Raw genomic sequence first — 25,472 nt, forward strand, 5'->3', positions numbered from 1 at the left:
GGACTTCCCCCAAGGGGGAGGTTCCACAAGTCGCAGTTGTCTTCAGACCACATAAAAAGACAGGCGTTCTTACATTGTGTAGAAGACCTGTTAAAAATGGGAGTGATTCATCCTGTTCCATTAAGAGAACAAGGGATGGGGTTCTACTCCAATCTGTTCATAGTTCCCAAAAAAGAGGGAACGTTCAGACCAATCCTAGATCTCAAGATCTTAAACAAATTTCTCAAGGTCCCATCGTTCAAGATGGAAACCATTCGAACTATCCTTCCTTCCATCCAGGAAGGTCAATTTATGACCACGGTGGATTTAAAGGATGCGTATCTACATATTCCTATCCACAAGGAACATCATCGGTTCCTAAGGTTTGCATTCCTGGACAAACATTACCAGTTCGTGGCGCTTCCTTTCGGATTAGCCACTGCTCCAAGGATTTTCACAAAGGTACTAGGGTCCCTTCTAGCGGTGCTAAGACCAAGGGGCATTGCAGTAGTACCTTACCTGGACGACATTCTGATTCAAGCGTCGTCCCTTCCTCAAGCAAAGGCTCACACGGACATTGTCCTGGCCTTTCTCAGATCTCACGGCTGGAAAGTGAACGTGGAAAAGAGTTCTCTATCCCCGTCAACAAGGGTTCCCTTCTTGGGAACAATTATAGACTCCTTAGAAATGAGGATCTTTCTAACAGAGGCCAGAAAAACAAAGCTTCTGGACTCTTGTCGGATACTTCATTCCGTTCCTCTTCCTTCCATAGCTCAGTGCATGGAAGTGATCGGGTTGATGGTGGCGGCGATGGACATAGTTCCTTTTGCGCGCATTCATCTAAGACCATTACAACTGTGCATGCTCAGTCAGTGGAATGGGGACTATACAGACTTGTCTCCGAAGATACAAGTAAATCAGAGGACCAGAGACTCACTCCGTTGGTGGCTGTCCCTGGACAATCTGTCTCAAGGGATGATGTTCCACAGACCAGAGTGGGTCATTGTCACGACCGACGCCAGTCTGATAGGCTGGGGCGCGGTCTGGGGATCCCTGAAAGCTCAGGGTCTTTGGTCTCGGGAAGAATCTCTTCTACCGATAAATATTCTGGAACTGAGAGCGATATTCAATGCGCTCCAGGCCTGGCCCCAGCTTGCGAGGACCAGGTTCATACGGTTTCAATCAGACAACATGACGACTGTTGCGTACATCAACCATCAGGGGGGAACAAGGAGTTCCCTAGCGATGGTAGAAGTAACCAAAATTATTCTTTGGGCGGAGTCTCACTCCTGCCACCTGTCTGCTATCCACATCCCAGGAGTGGAAAATTGGGAAGCGGATTTTCTGAGTCGGCAGACATTGCATCCGGGGGAGTGGGAACTCCATCCGGAAATCTTTGCCCAAGTCACTCACCTGTGGGGCATTCCAGACATGGATCTGATGGCCTCTCGTCAGAACTTCAAAGTTCCTTGCTACGGGGCCAGATCCAGGGATCCCAAGGCGGCTCTAGTGGATGCACTAGTAGCACCTTGGACCTTCAAACTAGCTTATGTGTTCCCGCCATTTCCTCTCATCCCCAGGCTGATAGCCAGGATCAAGCAGGAGAGGGCGTCGGTGATCTTGATAGCTCCTGCGTGGCCACGCAGGACTTGGTATGCAGATCTGGTGAATATGTCATCGGCTCCACCTTGGAAGCTACCTTTGAGACGAGACCTTCTTGTTCAGGGTCCGTTCGAACATCCGAATCTGGTTTCACTCCAGCTGACTGCTTGGAGATTGAACGCTTGATTTTATCAAAGCGAGGATTCTCAGATTCTGTGATCGATACTCTTGTTCAGGCCAGAAAGCCTGTGACTAGAAAGATTTACCACAAAATTTGGAAAAAATATATCTGTTGGTGTGAATCTAAAGGATTCCCTTGGGACAAGGTTAAGATTCCTAGGATTCTATCCTTCCTTCAAGAAGGATTGGAAAAAGGATTATCTGCAAGTTCCCTGAAGGGACAGATTTCTGCCTTGTCGGTATTACTTCACAAAAAGCTGGCAGCTGTGCCAGATGTTCAAGCCTTTGTTCAGGCTCTGGTTAGAATCAAGCCTGTTTACAAACCTTTGACTCCTCCTTGGAGTCTCAATTTAGTTCTTTCAGTTCTTCAGGGGGTTCCGTTTGAACCCTTACATTCCGTTGATATTAAGTTATTATCTTGGAAAGTTTTGTTTTTAGTTGCGATTTCTTCTGCAAGAAGAGTCTCAGAATTATCTGCTCTGCAGTGTTCTCCTCCTTATCTGGTGTTCCATGCAGATAAGGTGGTTTTACGTACTAAACCTGGTTTTCTTCCAAAAGTTGTTTCTAACAAAAACATTAACCAGGAGATTATCGTACCTTCTCTGTGTCCAAAACCAGTTTCAAAGAAGGAACGTTTGTTGCACAATTTGGATGTTGTTCGCGCTCTAAAATTCTATTTAGATGCTACAAAGGATTTTAGACAAACATCTTCCTTGTTTGTTGTTTATTCAGGTAAAAGGAGAGGTCAAAAAGCAACTTCTACCTCTCTCTCTTTTTGGATTAAAAGCATCATCAGATTGGCTTACGAGACTGCCGGACGGCAGCCTCCCGAAAGAATCACAGCTCATTCCACTAGGGCTGTGGCTTCCACATGGGCCTTCAAGAACGAGGCTTCTGTTGATCAGATATGTAGGGCAGCGACTTGGTCTTCACTGCACACTTTTACCAAATTTTACAAGTTTGATACTTTTGCTTCTTCTGAGGCTATTTTTGGGAGAAAGGTTTTGCAAGCCGTGGTGCCTTCCATTTAGGTGACCTGATTTGCTCCCTCCCTTCATCCGTGTCCTAAAGCTTTGGTATTGGTTCCCACAAGTAAGGATGACGCCGTGGACCGGACACACCTATGTTGGAGAAAACAGAATTTATGTTTACCTGATAAATTTCTTTCTCCAACGGTGTGTCCGGTCCACGGCCCGCCCTGGTTTTTTTAATCAGGTCTGATATTTTATTTTCTTTAACTACAGTCACCACGGTACCATATGGTTTCTCCTATGCAAATATTCCTCCTTAACGTCGGTCGAATGACTGGGGTAGGCGGAGCCTAGGAGGGATCATGTGACCAGCTTTGCTGGGCTCTTTGCCATTTCCTGTTGGGGAAGAGAATATCCCACAAGTAAGGATGACGCCGTGGACCGGACACACCGTTGGAGAAAGAAATTTATCAGGTAAACATAAATTCTGTTTTTGGCCATCTCTTCTGCCAGAAGAGTTTCTGAATTATCTGCTCTTTCTTGTGAGTCTCCTTTTCTGATTTTTCATCAGGATAAGGCGGTGTTGCGAACTTCTTTTGAATTTTTACCTAAAGTTGTGAATTCCAACAACATTAGTAGAGAAATTGTGGTTCCTTCATTATGTCCTAATCCTAAGAATTCTAAGGAGAAATTGTTGCATTCTTTGGATGTTGTTAGAGCTTTGAAATATTATGTTGAAGCTACTAAATCTTTCCGAAAGACTTCTAGTCTATTTGTTATCTTTTCCGGTTCTAGAAAAGGCCAGAAAGCTTCTGCCATTTCTTTGGCATCTTGGTTGAAATCTTTAATTCATCTTGTCTATGTTGAGTCGGGTAAAACTCCGCCTCAGAGAATTACAGCTCATTCTACTAGGTCAGTTTCTACTTCCTGGGCGTTTAGGAATGAAGCTTCGGTTGATCAGATTTGCAAAGCAGCAACTTGGTCCTCTTTGCATACTTTTACTAAATTCTACCATTTTGATGTATTCTCTTCTTCTGAAGCAGTTTTTGGTAGAAAAGTACTTCAGGCAGCGGTTTCAGTTTGAATCTTCTGCTTATGTTTTTTGTTAAACTTTATTTTGGGTGTGGATTATTTTCAGCAGGAATTGGCTGTCTTTATTTTATCCCTCCCTCTCTAGTGACTCTTGTGTGGAAAGATCCACATCTTGGGTAATCATTATCCCATACGTCACTAGCTCATGGACTCTTGCTAATTACATGAAAGAAAACATAATTTATGTAAGAACTTACCTGATAAATTAATTTCTTTCATATTAGCAAGAGTCCATGAGGCCCGCCCTTTTTTTGTGGTGGTTATGATTTTGTATAAAGCACAATTATTCCAATTCCTTATTTTATATGCTTCGCACTTTTTTATCACCCCACTTCTTGGCTATTCGTTAAACTGAATTGTGGGTGTGGTGAGGGGTGTATTTGTAGGCATTTTGAGGTTTGGGAAACTTTGCCCCTCCTGGTAGGAATGTATATTCCCATACGTCACTAGCTCATGGACTCTTGCTAATATGAAAGAAATGAATTTATCAGGTAAGTTCTTACATAAATTATGTTTTCTCAGGTGCGAAACCCCTAGCCGGCCTTACAGAAAGACGCAAATTGCAAGGTGATAATAAAGTTGAGCAGCAGTACCACACATAATATAAATTTAACACACAAAACTCTAACATTATAACCTTCTCTATTTAAGGAATAAATAATTAATAACCTTTAGGGGTTCACAATAACCACCCTGTATAAAGAGTGAAAGCCCATAGAGAGTGTTACATTATGGTATTTCAACCTGGGTCTGAGTGTGTTGATCTAGGTGAACCAGCAGGCGGCCCGTTTTGCTCCCTCCCCAGATACTCAGTGACCTCCCGTGGGGTATTAAAAAATTTGGGGCCAGAGGGGGTTAAAAGTTTGTTTGGCAGGGTACAAAAGGTACACCTTCCTGCCCTCCCCGTTAAGCCTTGAGCTCAATGGTGAAAACTCTTTGCGTTTTCTCATAAGCTCAGCGGAGTAATCCTGGAAAATAAGTAGTTTAGAGCCTTCGTACATGAGTGGGGCAACCTTCCTGTAAACTCGCAACATCTCCACTTTTAATTGGAAATGCAAAAGTTTAATCATAACCTGCCGTGGCTGCGTATTTTCTCTCTCATGCTGCCTATCCGGGCCTACACTGTGCGCTCTCTCAACACTACCCTTGTATAAAGTGGGCATCAGTTTAAGTAATAGCGGGACAAAGTGAATAAGGTCCTTAGGCTTAACACTTTCAGGGATCCCCAGAATGCGTAAGTTATTACGACCGGACCTATTTTCTAGGTCCTCCAACCTCTGATGTAATATCACATTTTGCTTTACTAGTACATCAATTTGTGTGTCGTGGGTAACAGATGTGTCCTCAAGCCCTGACACCCGATCTTCCATTTCTGTAAATCTAACAGAAAATTGTTTCATTTCCCCGGTTAAATGATCTAAGCCTTTTTGCAGACTCTCTATTTTGGGGAGAAAGATAGAGGATAGCTGCTGTACCACCACATGTGTGTCCATGGGTAGCGCATTAATTTCCTGCGCACTGGAAGGTGACTCCTGTGCATGGTCAGCAGCCCCTCTATTTTTTTCCTGAGTTTTTATTTTTCCCCGACATTCTGCCTCCAGTTAAGAATCTATCCATATAGCAGCTCAGAAGATGTCAGGGACAGTGTACCTATCTAATAAAGACCTTTAATACACAATACAGCCTGAGCTAATACAGTGATAAAAGCAAGTATAATGCTGGCAGTCTATTGTAATAACTATAGGGCAGGCTGCCTGAAGCAATAAAACACAGAGTCAGAAAACAGGCCCCCTTCCAAGCTTATTGTGAGAGTCCACCTGCGATGTAAAATGTGGGGTCTGTGTAACCTTCCAAAGTGTTTCTATTTAACTGCCGGAGCACAGTCTGATTTTGGACAGTGTACCGTTTATAACAAATTTCTGCCCCTCAGTTCAACTGTAGTGTCCCATCAGCCGTTAAAGCTAATCAAGGGCCTCTCCTACTTTGCCCTGAGTAAAGCGTTATAGGTCGTGATCACTATGAAGGGGCCACAATCTTTTCCCCTCTAAGTTACCTGCTGTCCTGAGTGCTTGTGTGGGGGTAGCCCCACGGTACCTTCTCCGGCTGTGGGGTGTAGGCGGCAAAGGCCTGTGCAGAAAAAAGAAAACTTCAAGGCGAAAGCAGCTCCTGTACGGGTCCAAGTGAAGCAAGGATCTCACTCACCACCGCTGGGTTAGAGCCTCTGTTGAAACCTTCAAGCTGCGTGACCGAGACAACACCCCCGGCAGACAGTGCAGAGGCGCTGGAACTGATTCTCTCCTTTAGCCAGTGCTGGACAAGATGGCGTCTTTTTTCGCGCCTTAATAAAGCGCTCAGCTTGTCTGGCCAGTGGCCGCGTGCATCTAGGTATAGGTGGCCCGGTCTCCCCACCAAACGATCCAGTCTCAGCTCACCTCCAGCTGCACTCCAGGGCTTGCCACCCCGACCGCTCACCTCCAACTGTTCCGTCCTGCGGCTTTCAGGGTCAGTACTGCGCACCACGGTGTTATGGCTCAGCAACCTCCTGCGCTCTGCAAAGTCAGGCTAACGGCTCCATCTGGCTCCGATCAGTCAGTGTATAGCTGCCAGCAAAGGATACATGTTCCACAGGCTCTTGCTATGGCTGGGCGCACTTCCTTGTGCTAGTGAATTGGCGGTGGGGGCGAGATGTCTGTCGCCTGTGCGGTAAGTGCCGGGCACCCTGTGTACCAAGGCTAAAGTGCACTCGGGCTAAGTGAGAGTCTTTGAAAGGCAAATAAAAGCAGATTTTAGTCCGCAAAAAATGCCACTATTAGCGCATCTAGTCTGGAGCTCCTTGTTTCAGCTGCTTACTCTTTGGCCCCCCACCGGAAGTCTCACGGGCAGAGTTTTTATTCAAATCTGTTTGTAGTTCCCAAAAAGGAGGGAACTTTCAGACCTATCTTAGACCTCAAGAGTCTAAACAAGTTTCTCAGAGTTCCATCATTCAAGATGGAAACTATTCGTACCATTCTTCCATTGATTCAGGAGGGTCACTTTATGACAACAGTGGACTTAAAGGATGCATATCTACATGTTCCTATCCACAGAGATCATCACAAGTTCTTAAGGTTTGCCTTTCTGGACAAACACTTTCATTTCTTGGCTCTTCCTTTCGGCCCGGCCACGGCACCCAGAATTTTCACAAAGGTTCTAGGTTCTCTGCTGACGGTTCTAAGACCGCGGGGCATTGCGGTGGCGCCTTATCTGGACGATATTCTAATCCAGACGCCATCTTGTCAACAAGCAGGGTCCCATACCGACATTGTGCTATCCTTCCTGAGAACTCACGGGTGGAAGGTAAATCTGGAAAAGAGTTCCTTACTACCGAAGACAAGGGTGACTTTCTTGGGAACTCTAATCGATTCTATATCTATGAGGATTTTTCTAACAGAAGTCAGAAAATCAAAGATTCTAGATACCTGTTGAGCCCTTCAGTCCAATTCTCGGCCGTCAGTGGCTCAGTGCATGGAAGCAATCGGACAGATGGTGGCGGCAATGGACATCATACCGTTTGCTCGGTTTCACTTCAGACCTCTGCAGTTAAACATGCTCAGGCAGTGGAATGGAGATTGTGACGGTTCCCTAGTCACATACATGGGCAATGTGTGACATAGTGCCATCTATTGGTTGAACTATCCCAAAAACATCATAACAGCGCCATCTATTGGTTGCAAGCTCACCACCAAAATGGACACAGGAGAAGGAATGACTAATTTGCATATATTTGCATAGGCGAAAATACCAACAGATAAATGTTATTTAAAAACTACCTAAATCCTCCATCCTGTTGGCAAAGTTATATTGCTTTATTATATTGTTTCCTATATGTTTTTCTATTCTTATTTTAAGGAGTGTGTGTCACCATAAACTTACTGGTGTGTTTGTAAAAGCTAGTCCTGAGTGAAATAAAGCAATAGTAGTAGTTCCTTCTGGAACAGGTAGTCCTATCTGATTCTTTCAGGTATACCAGTAGCAGAGGTTCTGACCCTGCATTCTGGCTGCACCTCTCCCTGCAAGAGAAAACTGCTACAGAGTCTGTGGGCCTGTATGCAAAGAGCGGACCTTGTGAGCCTCATTTGTCTTTTTAAAGACAGTGCAGGGAAAGGAATCAATATCTAGCTGAAGAAAGGAGTGTGGCAGAGGGGATGTTACCTGCCTGAAAGGAACAGCAAGGTAGAGAGATCTATTCCTGCCTAGAAGAAACCAGAGGGGACGTTAACTACTGGAAGTGTGCAGTGAGGCAGAGGGATCTATTCCTGCCTAGAAGCAGACAGGCAGAGCGGACGCTACCTGCCTGGGAGCCCACTGATACCATCCCAGCTGGGGGAGATGGAGCCGCTGGCTTGACCTCTGTCTCAGCAATATCTCTGGTCCCACTATCGGGTTGCCACCCCTGGGTTTGGACAGAGGAAGGGAGACCCCCTAGCGGAATACCGCTACAGAGATTATGCAGATTTGTCTCCTTGAAAAACCCTGGAATAGGAGACGAGGGACTCTCTTCAATGGTGGTTGTCTCTGGATCATCTATCCCAGAGGACATGCTTTTGCAGACCTTCCTGGGTAATTGTGACAACGGACGCCAGCCTTTTAGGATGGGAAGCAGTCTGGGGCTCCCTAAAGGCTCAGGGGGTATGGACTCAGGCAGAGTCTCTTCTTCCTATAAACATCCTGGAACTAAGAGTGATCTTCAATGCTCTTCTGGCCTGGCCTCAGTTAGCTTCAGCCCAGTTCATCAGATTCCTGTAGGACAACATAACGACAGTGGCTTACATCAATCATCAGGGAGGAACGAGGAGTTCCTTAGCGATGACTGAGGTAGCCAAGATAATCCGGTGGGCGGAGGCCCATTCTTGCCATCTGTCAGCGATCCACATCCCAGGGGTGGACAACTGGGAGGCAGACTTTCTGAGCAGGCAGACTTTTCGTCCGGGAGAGTGGGAACTCCATCCGGAAGTGTTCTCCAACCTGATTCTAAATTGGGGTCGGACGGAGTTAGATCTCATGGCATCTCATCAGAATGCCAAGCTCCCAAGATACAGGTCCAGATCCAGCGGTCCCCAGGCGGAACTGATAGATGCTCTGGCAGTTCCTTGGTCCTTCAGCCTAGCATATCTATTTCCCCTGTTTGCTCTTCTTCCTCGGGTTATTGCTCAAATCAAACAGGAGAAGGCATCAGTGATCCTCATTGCTCCTGCATGGCCTCGCAGGATTTGGTATGCCGATCTGGTGGACATGTCATCCCTGCCACCTTGGAAACTTCAATTGAGGAAGGACCTTCTCATTCAAGGACCCTTCCTTCACCAATATCTAGTTTCTCTGAAGCTGACTGCTTGGAGATTGAACCCTTAATCTTATCCAAGCGGGGTTTTTCTGATTCTGTCATAGAGACCTTAATTCAGGCGTGTAAACCTGTAACTAGAAGGCTTTACCATAAGATATGGCGTATATATCTCTATTGGTGTGAATCCAAGGGCTTTTCATGGAGTAGTAAGGATTCCCAGAATTTTGTGTTTTCTACAAGATGGTTTGGAGAAGGGTTTATCGGCAAGTTCCCTAAAGGGTCAGATCTGTGACTCATCTATTTTGTTACACAAACGTCTGGTAGATGTCCCAGATGTTCAATCTTTTTGCCTTGGTTAGGATCAGGCCTGTGTTCAAGCCAGTTACTCCTCCATGGAGTCCGAATTTAGTTCTTAAAGTTCTTCAAGGGGCTCCGTTTGAGCCTATGCATTCCTTAGACATAAAGTTGTTATCTTGGAAAGTTTTATTTCTTGTTGCCATTTCTTCAGCTCGAAGAGTGTCTAAGCTTTCGGCATTGCAATACAATTCGCCTTACCTTATTTTCCATTCAGATAAGGTAGTTTTATGTACTAAACTAGGGTTCCTTCCTAAGGTTGTTTCAGACAGGAATATTAATCAAGAGATTGTTGTTCCTTCCTTGTGTCCTAATCCTCCTTCTCAGAAGGAACGTCTTCTGCACAATTTGGACGTAGTCCATGCTTTAAAGTTTTACTTACAAGCAACTAAGGACTTTCGTCAGTCTTCTCTGTTTTTAATTTTCTCTGGAAAACCTAAGGGTCAGAAAGCTACGGCTACCTCTCTTTCTTTTTGGTTAAAGAGTATCATCCGCTTTGCATAGGCGACTGCTGGACAGCAGCCTCCTGAAAGAGTTACGGCTCATTCCACTAGGGCTGTTGCTTCCTCATGGGCATTCAAAAATGAAGCTTCTGTAGAACAGATTTGCAAGGCTGCAACTTGGTTCTCTCTTCACAATTTTCTAAATTTTACAAATTTGATACTTTTGCCTCGGCTGAGGCTGCTTTTGGGAGAAAGGTTCTTCAAACAGTGGTGCCTTCCGTTTAGGTTCCCTGTCTTGTCCCTCCCTTATTATCCGTGTACTCTAGCTTTGATATTGTATCCCACAAGTAAGGATGATGATCTGTGGACTTGTGTCTTTAAAAAGAAACAAATTTATCAGGTAAGCATAAATTTTCTTTTCTTTTTAGACACGATGAGTCCACGGCCCGCCCTGTTCTCTTAAGACAGGTTGATATTTTTTGTAAACTTCAGACACCTCTGCACCTTGGCTTTTCCTTTCTGTTCCTAACTTCGGTCGAATGACTGGAGTGGGAAGGAAGAGAGGAGCTATATATAACAGCTCTGCTGTGGTGCTCTTTGCCTTCTCCTGCTGACCAGGAGGTGTAAATCCCTCAAGTAAGGATGATGATCCGTGGACTCATGTCTAAAAAGAGAGAAATTTATCAGGTAAGCATACATTTTCTTTTTCTCATTTTTATTACATCTAACTTATGATTTATGCTATAGTAAGCAAGAAGTAATACACTTGACTTCTCTATCTGAGACCATTATTAATGTGTCAGTAATTATTACACTGGAGGTATATATACCAGTACGAGTATAAAATAAGTATACAATGACACTTCATTTAACCACCAGAATGCCTTGTCTTAGTCAATAGTAATATCAGGCCATGTTTTATCATAAGTATCACTTCCAGGTCCATTCATCGGACACTAATAACACTGCAAATGTATTCTCATTGAACTGTCATTCGTATTGTCAGCAGTTCAGGGTAAACATGATCGTCCAATAATTTCACACTATTGACCTGAACACACACCCCCATTTGATGTCGGCTGAATAGCTTCCTGATTTGCTCACACTACATGAGAACTGTGCCCCTTGTATAACTCCCTCCGTTATGTCATAGGTCATGTGATGCCTAAGGTTTATTACCGGTGTGTAACTGGAAGTTACTCGGATTGACACACAAATGAGCCAGCCAGGGTGACACAGGCAGGAGAGAGCTACAGGACATGGTCTGTCCCTCCCCCACAGGGTGACACAGGCAGGAGAGAGCTACAGGACATGGTCTGTCCCTCCCCCACAGGGTGACACAGTGACACAGGCAGGAGAGAGCTACAGGACACGGTCTGTCCCTCCCCCACAGGGTGACACAGTGACACAGGCAGGAGAGAGCTACAGGACATGGTCTGTCCCTCCCCCACAGGGTGACACAGTGACACAGGCAGGAGAGAGCTACAGGACACGGTCTGTCCCTCCCCCACAGGGTGACACAGTGACACAGGCAGGAGAGAGCTACAGGACATGGTCTGTCCCTCCCCCACAGGGTGACATAGTGACACAGGCAGGAGAGAGCTACAGGACATGGTCTGTCCCTCCCCCACAGGGTGACACAGTGACACAGGCAGGAGAGAGCTACAGGACATGGTCTGTCCCTCCCCCACAGGGTGACACAGTGACACAGGCAGGAGAGAGCTACAGGACATGGTCTGTCCCTCCCCCACAGGGTGACACAGTGACACAGGCAGGAGAGAGCTACAGGACACGGTCTGTCCCTCCCCCACAGGGTGACACAGTGACACAGGCAGGAGAGAGCTACAGGACATTGTCTGTCCCTCCCCCACAGGGTGACACAGTGACACAGGCAGGAGAGAGCTACAGGACATGGTCTGTCCCTCCCCCACAGGGTGACACAGTGACACAGGCAGGAGAGAGCTACAGGACATGGTCTGTCCCTCCCCCACAGGGTGACACAGTGACACAGGCAGGAGAGAGCTACAGGACATGGTCTGTCCCTCCCCAACAGGGTGACATAGTGACGCAGGCAGGAGAGAGCTACAGGACATGGTCTGTCCCTCCCCCACAGGGTGACACAGTGACGCAGGCAGGAGAGAGCTACAGGACATGGTCTGTCCCTCCCCCACAGGGTGACACAGTGACACAGGCAGGAGAGAGCTACAGGACATGGTCTGTCCCTCCCCCACAGGGTGACACAGTGACACAGGCAGGAGAGAGCTACAGGACATTGTCTGTCCCTCCCCCACAGGGTGACACAGTGACACAGGCAGGAGAGAGCTACAGGACATGGTCTGTCCCTCCCCCACAGGGTGACACAGTGACACAGGCAGGAGAGAGCTACAGGACATGGTCTGTCCCTCCCCCACAGGGTGACACAGTGACACAGGCAGGAGAGAGCTACAGGACATGGTCTGTCCCTCCCCCACAGGGTGACACAGGCAGGAGAGAGCTACAGGACATGGTCTGTCCCTCCCCCACAGGGTGACACAGTGACACAGGCAGGAGAGAGCTACAGGACATGGTCTGTCCCTCCCCCACAGGGTGACACAGGCAGGAGAGAGCTACAGGACACGGTCTGTCCCTCCCCCACAGGGTGACACAGTGACACAGGCAGGAGAGAGCTACAGGACATGGTCTGTCCCTCCCCCACAGGGTGACACAGTGACACAGGCAGGAGAGAGCTACAGGACATGGTCTGTCCCTCCCCCACAGGGTGACACAGTGACATAGGCAGGAGAGAGCTACAGGACATGGTCTGTCCCTCCCCCACAGGGTGACACAGTGACACAGGCAGGAGAGAGCTACAGGACATGGTCTGTCCCTCCCCCACAGGGTGACACAGTGACACAGGCAGGAGAGAGCTACAGGACATGGTCTGTCCCTCCCCCACAGGGTGACACAGGCAGGAGAGAGCTACAGGACACGGTCTGTCCCTCCCCCACAGGGTGACACAGTGACATAGGCAGGAGAGAGCTACAGGACATGGTCTGTCCCTCCCCCACAGGGTGACATAGTGACACAGGCAGGAGAGAGCTACAGGACATGGTCTGTCCCTCCCCCACAGGGTGACACAGTGACACAGGCAGGAGAGAGCTACAGGACATGGTCTGTCCCTCCCCCACAGGGTGACACAGTGACACAGGCAGGAGAGAGCTACAGGACATGGTCTGTCCCTCCCCCACAGGGTGACACAGTGACACAGGCAGGGGAGAGCTACAGGACATGGTCTGTCCCTCCCCCACAGGGTGACACAGTGACACAGGCAGGAGAGAGCTACAGGACATGGTCTGTCCCTCCCCCACAGGGTGACACAGGGTGACACAGGCAGGAGAGAGCTACAGGACATTGTCTGTCCCTCCCCCACAGGGTGACACAGTGACACAGGCAGGAGAGAGCTACAGGACATGGTCTGTCCCTCCCCCACAGGGTGACACAGTGACACAGGCAGGAGAGAGCTACAGGACATTGTCTGTCCCTCCCCCACAGGGTGACACAGTGACACAGGCAGGAGAGAGCTACAGGACATGGTCTGTCCCTCCCCCACAGGGTGACACAGTGACACAGGCAGGAGAGAGCTACAGGACATGGTCTGTCCCTCCCCCACAGGGTGACACAGGCAGGAGAGAGCTACAGGACTTGGTCTGTCCCTCCCCCACAGGGTGACACAGGCAGGAGAGAGCTACAGGACATGGTCTGTCCCTCCCCCACAGGGTGACACAGTGACACAGGCAGGAGAGAGCTACAGGACATGGTCTGTCCCTCCCCCACAGGGTGACACAGTGACACAGGCAGGAGAGAGCTACAGGACATGGTCTGTCCCTCCCCCACAGGGTGACACAGGCAGGAGAGAGCTACAGGACACGGTCTGTCCCTCCCCCACAGGGTGACACAGTGACATAGGCAGGAGAGAGCTACAGGACATGATCTGTCCCTCCCCCACAGGGTGACACAGTGACACAGGCAGGAGAGAGCTACAGGACATTGTCTGTCCCTCCCCCACAGGGTGACACAGGCAGGAGAGAGCTACAGGGCATGGTCTGTCCCTCCCCCACAGGGTGACACAGTGACACAGGCAGGAGAGAGCTACAGGACATGGTCTGTCCCTCCCCAACAGGGTGACACAGTGACACAGGCAGGAGAGAGCTACAGGGCATTGTCTGTCCCTCCCCCACAGGGTGACACAGTGACACAGGCAGGAGAGAGCTACAGGACACGGTCTGTCCCTCCCCCACAGGGTGACACAGGCAGGAGAGAGCTACAGGACATGGTCTGTCCCTCCCCAACAGGGTGACACAGTGACACAGGCAGGAGAGAGCTACAGGACATTGTCCCTCCCCCAGAGGGTGACACAGGCAGGAGAGAGCTACAGGACACGGTCTGTCCCTCCCCCACAGGGTGACACAGTGACACAGACAGGAGAGAGCTACAGGACATTGTCTGTCCCTCCCCCACAGAGTGACACAGGCAGGAGAGAGCTACAGGACACGGTCTGTCCCTCCCCAACAGGGTGACACAGGCAGGAGAGAGCTACAGGACATTGTCTGTCCCTCCCCCACAGGGTGACACAGTGACACAGGCAGGAGAGAGCTACAGGACATTGTCTGTCCCTCCCCCACAGGGTGACACAGTGACACAGGCATGAGAGAGCTACAGGACATGGTCTGTCCCTCCCCCACAGGGTGACACAGGCAGGAGAGAGCTACAGGACATGGTCTGTCCCTCCCCCACAGGGTGACACAGTGACACAGGCAGGAGAGAGCTACAGGACACGGTCTGTCCCTCCCCCACAGGGTGACATAGTGACACAGGCAGGAGAGAGCTACAGGACATGGTCTGTCCCTCCCCCACAGGGTGACACAGTGACACAGGCAGGAGAGAGCTACAGGACACGGTCTGTCCCTCCCCCACAGGGTGACATAGTGACACAGGCAGGAGAGAGCTACAGGACATGGTCTGTCCCTCCCCCACAGGGTGACACAGTGACACAGGCAGGAGAGAGCTACAGGACATGGTCTGTCCCTCCCCCACAGGGTGACATAGTGACACAGGCAGGAGAGAGCCACAGGACATGGTCTGTCCCTCCCCCACAGGGTGACACAGTGACACAGGCAGGAGAGAGCTACAGGACATGGTCTGTCCCTCCCCCACAGGGTGACACAGTGACACAGGCAGGAGAGAGCTACAGGACATGGTCTGTCCCTCATCAACAGGGTAACACAGGGTGACACAGTGACACAGGCAGGAGAGAGCTACAGGACATGGTCTGTCCCTCCCCCACAGGGTGACACAGTGACACAGGCAGGAGAGAGCTACAGGACATGGTCTGTCCCTCCCCCACAGGGTGACACAGTGACACAGGCAGGAGAGAGCTACAGGACATGGTCTGTCCCTCCCCAACAGGGTGACACAGTGACACAGGCAGGAGAGAGCTACAGGACACGGTCTGTCCCTCCCCCACAGGGTGACACCGGCAGGAGAGAGCTACAGGACATGGTCTGTCCCTCCCCCACAGGGTGACACAGTGACACAGGCAGGAGAGAGCTACAGGACATGGTCTGTCCCTCCCCCACAGGGTGACACAGTGACACAGGCAGGAGAGAGCTACAGGACATGGTCTGTCCCTCCCCCACAGGGTGACACAGTGACACAAGCAGGAGAGAGCTACAGGACATGGTCTGTCCCTCCCCCACAGGGTGACACAGGCAGGAGAGAGCTACAGGACACGGTCTGTCCCTCCCCCCACAGGGTGACACAGTGACACAGGCAGGAGAGAGCTACAGGACATGGTCTGTCCCTCCCCCACAGGGTGACACAGGGACACAGGCAGGAGAGAGCTACAGGACATGGTCTGTCCCTCCCCCACAGGGTGACACAGGGACACAGGCAGGAGAGAGCTACAGGACATGGTCTGTCCCTCCCCCCACAGGGAGACATAGTGACACAGGCAGGAGAGAGCTACAGGACATGGTCTGTCCCTCCCCCACAGGGTGACATAGTGACACAGGCAGGAGAGAGCTACAGGACATTGTCTGTCCCTCCCCCACAGGGTGACACAGTGACACAGGCAGGAGATTGCTACAGGACATGGTCTGTCCCTCCCCCACAGGTTGACACAGTGACACAGGCAGGAGAGAGCTACAGGACACGGTCTGTCCCTCCCCCACAGGGTGACACAGTGACACAGGCAGGAGAGAGCTACAGGACATGGTCTGTCCCTCCCCCACAGGGTGACATAGTGACGCAGGCAGGAGAGAGCTACAGGACACGGTCTGTCCCTCCCCCACAGGTTGACACAGTGACGCAGGCAGGAGAGAGCTACAGGACATGGTCTGTCCCTCCCCCACAGGGTGACATAGTGACGCAGGCAGGAGAGAGCTACAGGACATGGTCTGTCCCTCCCCCACAGGGTGACACAGTGACACAGGCAGGAGAGAGCTACAGGACATGGTCTGTCCCTCCCCCACAGGGTGACACAGTGACACAGGCAGGAGAGAGCTACAGGACATGGTCTGTCCCTCCCCCACAGGGTGACACAGTGACACAGGCAGGAGAGAGCTACAGGACATGGTCTGTCCCTCCCCAACAGGGTGACACAGTGACACAGGCAGGAGAGAGCTACAGGGCATTGTCTGTCCCTCCCCCACAGGGTGACACAGTGACACAGGCAGGAGAGAGCTACAGGGCATTGTCTGTCCCTCCCCCACAGGGTGACACAGTGACACAGGCAGGAGAGAGCTACAGGACACGGTCTGTCCCTCCCCCACAGGGTGACACAGTGACACAGGCAGGAGAGAGCTACAGGACATGGTCTGTCCCTCCCCCACAGGGTGACACAGGCAGGAGAGAGCTACAGGACATTGTCTGTCCCTTCCCTGCAGATGACACAGACAGGAGGGAGCTATAGGACATGGGGTCTGTCCCTCCCCTGCAGGTGACACAGTGACACAGACAGGAGGGAACAGTAGGACATGGGGTCTGTCCCTCCCCTGCAGGGTTATAGACAAGGGGTATATATATGATGGTTGTTATCTGTGCCTTGCTGTGACACTGCATTTCTCTACTATCAGGCTTATGGAACGATTCCTGATGGACGGATTGTATCCTTTATAAATAGGGGGTAGTTGCAGACGGGTTTTTGTGTGATAACCTGAAGCTACAGACGTACTGATGCTGTGCGTGATGTGTATGCAGTGCATTGTGTGTATACGTAGCGAGGGGTAGTGTGTGATAACCTGAAGCTACAGACGTACTGATGCTGTACAGGCTGATTTACAGTGTGTGTGATTTGTATGCAGTGCATTGTGTGTATACGTAGCGAGGGGTAGGGTGTGATAACCTGAAGCTACAGACGTACTGATGCTGTGCGTGATGTGTATGCAGTGCATTGTGTGTATACGTAGCGAGGGGTAGGGTGTAATAACCTGAAGCTACAGACGTACTGATGCTGTACAGGCTGATTTACAGTGTGCGTGATGTGTATGCAGTGCATTGTGTGTACACGTAGTGAGGGGTAGGGTGTAATAACCTGAAGCTACAGACGTACTGATGCTGTGCGTGATGTGTATGCAGTGCATTGTGTGTATACGTAGCGAGGGGTAGTGTGTGATAGCCTGAAGCTACAGACGTACTGATGCTGTACAGGCTGATTTACAGTGTGCGTGATGTGTATGCAGTGCATTGTGTGTACACGTAGTGAGGGGTAGGGTGTGATAACCTGAAGCTACAGACGTACTGATGCTGTGCGTGATGTGTATGCAGTGCATTGTGTGTACACGTAGCGAGGGGTAGGGTGTGTGATAACCTGAAGCTACAGACGTACTGATGCTGTACAGGCTGATTTACAGTGTGCGTGATGTGTATGCAGTGCATTGTGTGTATACGTAGCGAGGGGTGGTGTGTGATAACCTGAAGCTACAGACGTACTGATGCTGTGCGTGATGTGTATGCAGTGCATTGTGTGTACACGTAGCGAGTGGTAGTGTGTGTGATAACCTGAAGCCACAGACGTACTGATGCTGTACAGGCTGATTTACAGTGTGCGTGATGTGTATGCAGTGCATTGTGTGTATACGTAGCGAGGGGTAGTGTGTAATAACCTGAAGCTACAGACGTACTGATGCTGTACAGGCTGATTTACAGTGTGCGTGATGTGTATGCAGTGCATTGTGTGTATACGTAGCGAGGGGTAGTGTGTGTGATAACCTGAAGCTACAGACGTACTGATGCTGTACAGGCTGATTTACAGTGTGCGTGATGTGTATGCAGTGCATTGTGTGTATACGTAGCGAGGGGTAGTGTGTGATAACCTGAAGCTACAGACGTACTGATGCTGTGCGTGATGTGTATGCAGTGCATTCTGTGTATACGTAGCGAGGGGTAGTGTGTGATAACCTGAAGCTACAGACGTACTGATGCTGTGCGTGATGTGTATGCAGTGCATTGTGTGTATACGTAGCGAGGGGTAGTGTGTGATAACCTGAAGCTACAGACGTACTGATGCTGTACAGGCTTATTTACAGTGTGCGTGATGTGTATGCAGTGCATTGTGTGTATACGTAGCGAGGGGTAGTGTGTGATAACCTGAAGCTACAGACGTACTGATGCTGTACAGGCTGATTTACAGTGTGTGTGATGTGTATGCAGTGCATTGTGTGTATACGTAGCGAGGGGTAGTGTGTGATAACCTGAAGCTACAGACGTACTGATGCTGTACAGGCTGATTTACAGTGTGCGTGATGTGTATGCAGTGCATTGTGTGTACACGTAGCGAGGGGTAGTGTGTGTGATAACCTGAAGCTACAGACGTACTGATGCTGTACAGGCTGATTTACAGTGTGCGTGATGTGTATGCAGTGCATTGTGTGTACACGTAGCGAGGGGTAGTGTGTGTGATAACCTGAAGCTACAGACGTACTGATGCTGTACAGGCTGATTTATAGTGTGCGTGATGTGTATGCAGTGCATTGTGTGTATACGTAGCGAGGGGTAGGGTGTGATAACCTGAAGCTACAGACGTACTGATGCTGTACAGGCTGATTTACAGTGTGCGTGATGTGTATGCAGTGCATTGTGTGTACACGTAGCGAGGGGTAGTGTGTGATAACCTGAAGCTACAAACGTACTGATACTGTGCGTGATGTGTATGCAGTGCATTGTGTGTACACGTAGCGAGGGGTGGTGTGTGATAACCTGAAGCTACAGACGTACTGATGCTGTACAGGCTGATTTACAGTGTGTGTGATGTGTATGCAGTGCATTGTGTGTATACGTAGCGAGGGGTAGGGTGTGATAACCTGAAGCTACAGACGTACTGATGCTGTACAGGCTGATTTATACTGTGCGTGATGTGTATGCAGTGCATTGTGTGTACACGTAGCGAGGGGTAGTGTGTGATAACCTGAAGCTACAGACGTACTGATGCTGTGCGTGATGTGTATGCAGTGCATTGTGTGTATACGTAGCGAGGGGTAGGGTGTGATAACCTGAAGCCACAGACGTACTGATGCTGCACAGGCTGATTTACAGTGTGTGTGATGTGTATGCAGTGCATTGTGTGTATATGTAGTGAGGGGTAGGGTGTGTGATAACCTGAAGCTACAGATGTACTGATGCTGTGCGTGATGTGTATGCAGTGCATTGTGTGTATACGTAGCGAGGGGTAGGGTGTGATAACCTGAAGCTACAGACGTACTGATGCTGTACAGGCTGATTTACAGTGTGCGTGATGTGTATGCAGTGCATTGTGTGTATACGTAGTGAGGGGTAGGGTGTGTGATAACCTGAAGCTACAGATGTACTGATGCTGTGCGTGATGTGTATGCAGTGCATTGTGTGTTAACGTAGCGAGGGGTAGGGTGTGATAACCTAAAGCTACAGACGTACTGATGCTGTACAGGCTGATTTACAGTGTGCGTGATGTGTATGCAGTGCATTGTGTGTATACGTAGCGAGGGGTAGGGTGTGATAACCTGAAGCTACAGACGTACTGATGCTGTGTGTGATGTGTATGCAGTGCATTGTGTGTATACGTAGCGAGGGGTAGTGTGTGTGATAACCTAAAGCTACAGACGTACTGATGCTGTACAGGCTGATTTACAGTGTGTGTGATGTGTATGCAGTGCATTGTGTGTATACGTAGCGAGGGGTAGGGTGTGTGATAACCTGAAGCTACAGACGTACTGATACTGTGCGTGATGTGTATGCAGTGCATTGTGTGTATACGTAGTGAGGGGTAGTGTGTGTGATAACCTGAAGCTACAGACGTACTGATACTGTGCGTGATGTGTATGCAGTGCATTGTGTGTACACGTAGCGAGGGGTAGTGTGTGATAACCTGAAGCTACAGACGTACTGATGCTGTACAGGCTGATTTACAGTGTGCGTGATGTGTATGCAGTGCATTGTGTGTATACGTAGCGAGGGGTAGGGTGTGATAACCTAAAGCTACAGACGTACTGATGCTGTACAGGCTGATTTACAGTGTGTGTGATGTGTATGCAGTGCATTGTGTGTATACGTAGCGAGGGGTAGGGTGTGATAACCTGAAGCTACAGACGTACTGATGCTGTACAGGCTGATTTACAGTGTGTGTGATGTGTATGCAGTGCATTGTGTGTATACGTAGCGAGGGGTAGTGTGTGTGATAACCTGAAGCTACAGACGTACTGATGCTGTACAGGCTGATTTATAGTGTGCGTGATGTGTATGCAGTGCATTGTGTGTACACGTAGTGAGGGGTAGGGTGTGTGATAACCTGAAGCTACAGACGTACTGATGCTGTACAGGCTGATTTACAGTGTGTGTGATGTGTATGCAGTGCATTGTGTGTATACGTAGCGAGGGGTAGTGTGTGATAACCTGAAGCTACAGACGTACTGATGCTGTACAGGCTGATTTACAGTGTGTGTGATGTGTATGCAGTGCATTGTGTGTACACGTAGCGAGGGGTAGTGTGTGATAACCTGAAGCCACAGACGTACTGATGCTGTGTGTGATGTGTATGCAGTGCATTGTGTGTATACGTAGCGAGGGGTAGTGTGTGTGATAACCCGAAGCTACAGACGTACTGATGCTGTACAGGCTGATTTACAGTGTGTGTGATGTGTATGCAGTGCATTGTGTGTATACGTAGCGAGGGGTAGTGTGTGATAACCTGAAGCTACAGACGTACTGATGCTGTGCGTGATGTGTATGCAGTGCATTCTGTGTATACGTAGCGAGGGGTAGTGTGTGTGATAACCTGAAGCTACAGACGTACTGATGCTGTGCGTGATGTGTATGCAGTGCATTGTGTGTATACGTAGCGAGGGGTAGGGTGTGATAACCTGAAGCCACAGACGTACTGATGCTGCACAGGCTGATTTACAGTGTGCGTGATGTGTATGCAGTGCATTGTGTGTATACGTAGTGAGGGGTAGGGTGTGTGATAACCTGAAGCTACAGATGTACTGATGCTGTGCGTGATGTGTATGCAGTGCATTGTGTGTATACGTAGCGAGGGGTAGTGTGTATGATAACCTGAAGCTACAGACGTACTGATGCTGTACAGGCTGATTTACAGTGTGCGTGATGTGTATGCAGTGCATTGTGTGTATACGTAGCGAGGGGTAGGGTGTGATAACCTAAAGCTACAGACGTACTGATGCTGTACAGGCTGATTTACAGTGTGCGTGATGTGTATGCAGTGCATTGTGTGTACACGTAGCGAGGGGTAGGGTGTGTGATAACCTAAAGCTACAGACGTACTGATGCTGTACAGGCTGATTTATAGTGTGCGTGATGTGTATGCAGTGCATTGTGTGTACACGTAGCGAGGGGTAGGGTGTGATAACCTGAAGCTACAGACGTACTGATGCTGTACAGGCTGATTTACAGTGTGCGTGATGTGTATGCAGTGCATTGTGTGTATACGTAGCGAGGGGTAGTGTGTGATAACCTGAAGCTACAGACGTACTGATGCTGTACAGGCTGATTTACAGTGTGCGTGATGTGTATGCAGTGCATTGTGTGTATACGTAGCAAGGGGTAGTGTGTGATAACCCGAAGCTACAGACGTACTGATGCTGTACAGGCTTATTTACAGTGTGCGTGATGTGTATGCAGTGCATTGTGTGTACACGTAGCGAGGGGTAGTGTGTGATAACCTGAAGCTACAGACGTACTGATGCTGTACAGGCTGATTTACAGTGTGCGTGATGTGTATGCAGTGCATTGTGTGTATACGTAGCAAGGGGTAGTGTGTGATAACCCGAAGCTACAGACGTACTGATGCTGTACAGGCTTATTTACAGTGTGTGTGATGTGTATGCAGTGCATTGTGTGTATACGTAGCGAGGGGTAGTGTGTGATAACCTGAAGCTACAGACGTACTGATGCTGTACAGGCTGATTTACAGTGTGCGTGATGTGTATGCAGTGCATTGTGTGTATACGTAGCGAGGGGTAGTGTGTGTGATAACCTGAAGCTACAGACGTACTGATGCTGTACAGGCTGATTTACAGTGTGCGTGATGTGTATGCAGTGCATTGTGTGTATACGTAGCGAGGGGTAGGGTGTGTGATAACCTGAAGCTACAGACGTACTGATACTGTGCGTGATGTGTATGCAGTGCATTGTGTGTACACGTAGCGAGGGGTAGTGTGTGATAACCTGAAGCTACAGACGTACTGATGCTGTACAGGCTGATTTACAGTGTGCGTGATGTGTATGCAGTGCATTGTGTGTACACGTAGCGAGGGGTGGTGTGTGATAACCTGAAGCTACAGATGTACTGATGCTGTGCGTGATGTGTATGCAGTGCATTGTGTGTACACGTAGTGAGGGGTAGTGTGTGTGATAACCTGAAGCTACAGACGTACTGATGCTGTACAGGCTGATTTACAGTGTGCGTGATGTGTATGCAGTGCATTGTGTGTACACGTAGCGAGGGGTAGGGTGTGTGATAACCTGAAGCTACAGACGTACTGATGCTGTGCGTGATGTGTATGCAGTGCATTGTGTGTATACGTAGCGAGGGGTAGGGTGTGTGATAACCTGAAGCTACAGACGTACTGATGCTGTACAGTCTGATTTACAGTGTGCGTGATGTGTATGCAGTGCATTGTGTGTACACGTAGCGAGGGGTAGTGTGTATTAACCTGAAGCTACAGACGTACTGATGCTGTACAGGCTGATTTACAGTGTGCGTGATGTGTATGCAGTGCATTGTGTGTACACGTAGCGAGGGGTAGTGTGTGATAACCTGAAGCTACAGACGTACTGATGCTGTACAGGCTGATTTATAGTGTGCGTGATGTGTATGCAGTGCATTGTGTGTATACGTAGCGAGGGGTGGTGTGTGATAACCTGAAGCTACAGACGTACTGATGCTGTGCGTGATGTGTATGCAGTGCATTGTGTGTACACGTAGCGAGGGGTAGTGTGTGATAACCTGAAGCTACAGACGTACTGATGCTGTACAGGCTGATTTACAGTGTGCGTGATGTGTATGCAGTGCATTGTGTGTACACGTAGCGAGGGGTAGTGTGTATGATAACCTGAAGCTACAGACGTACTGATGCTGTACAGGCTGATTTACAGTGTGCGTGATGTGTATGCAGTGCATTGTGTGTACACGTAGCGAGGGGTAGGGTGTGTGATAACCTGAAGCTACAGATGTACTGATGCTGTGCGTGATGTGTATGCAGTGCATTGTGTGTACACGTAGCGAGGGGTAGTGTGTGATAACCTGAAGCTACAGACGTACTGATGCTGTACAGGCTGATTTACAGTGTGCGTGATGTGTATGCAGTGCATTGTGTGTACACGTAGCGAGGGGTAGTGTGTATGATAACCTGAAGCTACAGACGTACTGATGCTGTACAGGCTGATTTACAGTGTGCGTGATGTGTATGCAGTGCATTGTGTGTATACGTAGCGAGGGGTAGTGTGTGATAACCTAAAGCTACAGACGTACTGATGCTGTACAGGCTGATTTACGGTGTGCGTGATGTGTATGCAGTGCATTGTGTGTATACGTAGCGAGGGGTAGTGTGTGTGATAACCTAAAGCTACAGACGTTGGAAAATGAGGGTGTAATACACACCAGTGTGTATTACTACCCTTAGGGGGCGCCTCCTAAGGCGTATCAAACAAACAAATGCTAAAGCAATAACAAAAACCTAAATAGTTACTAGTAGAATATACAAATATGCTTGTGCATAAATTATAAGATGTACCAACATAAAGTCCAGGTGGGTAATATTGATATAGTCCCAATCAAAAAATGAATCCAAGACACGGTAGGCAGCTCTCAGTCTTAGGATGGTCTTCCTGGTAGATGGGTAACTGAAACAAGATAAAACACAGAGGCGCCAAACATGGCCTAGTACAGCCAGATAACAGAAAATAAAATCCACAAGGTAGCGATTGGATACTCACAACGGAGGCGCACCCATTGGTGCTTATGAAGCAGTCTGGAGCCTCTCAGTGGTCCAGCTCACTGGTATACTTCATGGGTCAAATTGTGGTCCTAGGTGGTGGTGATTAACAGGTTCCTGAATGAACACAAAAAATGCAAACCATAGCCCAGTAACGTTTGGACAAGTGAGTGATAAATTGAGCAATCTTACTTACAAGATTCAAAGCACCAGCAGGTGCATAAACTGCAGACTGGAACCAAACAGTCGCCCAGTAGACTGATTCCTCCAGATGAGAACAGGATAACTCTCAGGTGCCAGAGAGTTAGCAGCATACAAATGATAAAAAAGGTGTCCAAAAAGCAAGTGTATTTCTGTAAAAATCTTTATTAAAAAGCGACGCGTTTCTCAGCTAAAACAAGCTGTTTCCTCAGGCTAAAACATTATTAAAACACATTCAGATAACACTTGCTTTATACAAACCTATACCTATTGATTGACCAATCGGATTGTTCAAACCTTAATGGTCATTAAGTGTTAGCACCTGTCAGCTGCAGGGTTGGTATGGCAACCTGGAGCTCTAACATAATTCAGTGCAATTACCAAAACCTCAGCAGACCATACTACTAACTAAAGACATCATCTGTGTACATATAATTATAATAAAATCATCATTGTGGATTGGTGATGATAAACATAACACTGTTAAAAACAGGACTCTCATTCCTATGGCATTGTATATTTTTGACAAGTATGCTTGAACCAACTGATGATATAATATGTTTCCCATACATCGTACTTTATACATTTATATACAGCCTACAATGTCAGCCTTGCCATATTCTGATAAAATGTAAAAACATTGAACAACTTAGTCATACGATCAGAGCAGGTCAAAGCAATGCTGTCAGACTGGATCTCAAATTATTTATACAGACCCAAATCTTCCTGATGTCGGCTGCACGATAGCTAAGTTTATTTGCTGAGACCTGTATATATAACCCCCACCAAGTATGAGGCTATTTTATGTGCGATCCTCATAGATCAGTCTGTTTTGTCACTGTTTCAGTGAGTGTTCGTTATTTGTCCA

The 25,472-nt window shown here is 48.6% G+C and overlaps 1 protein-coding gene across 1 annotated transcript in view; it reads left to right on the forward strand.

Moving 5' to 3' along the window:
* Window positions 1–25,472, forward strand: part of LOC128662523 (rab-like protein 2A) — a gene marked incomplete in the record, with an annotated part of 306,732 nt that overhangs the window by 53,994 nt on the left and 227,266 nt on the right. Inside the window, 1 exon segment of the mRNA XM_053716303.1 lies at window positions 17,054–17,083. Within this exon segment, the coding sequence (XP_053572278.1) occupies window positions 17,054–17,083 (30 nt within the window).

Source organism: Bombina bombina, chromosome 6 (assembly GCF_027579735.1).
Source record: "Bombina bombina isolate aBomBom1 chromosome 6, aBomBom1.pri, whole genome shotgun sequence".
NCBI classification, from domain to species: domain Eukaryota; kingdom Metazoa; phylum Chordata; class Amphibia; order Anura; family Bombinatoridae; genus Bombina; species Bombina bombina.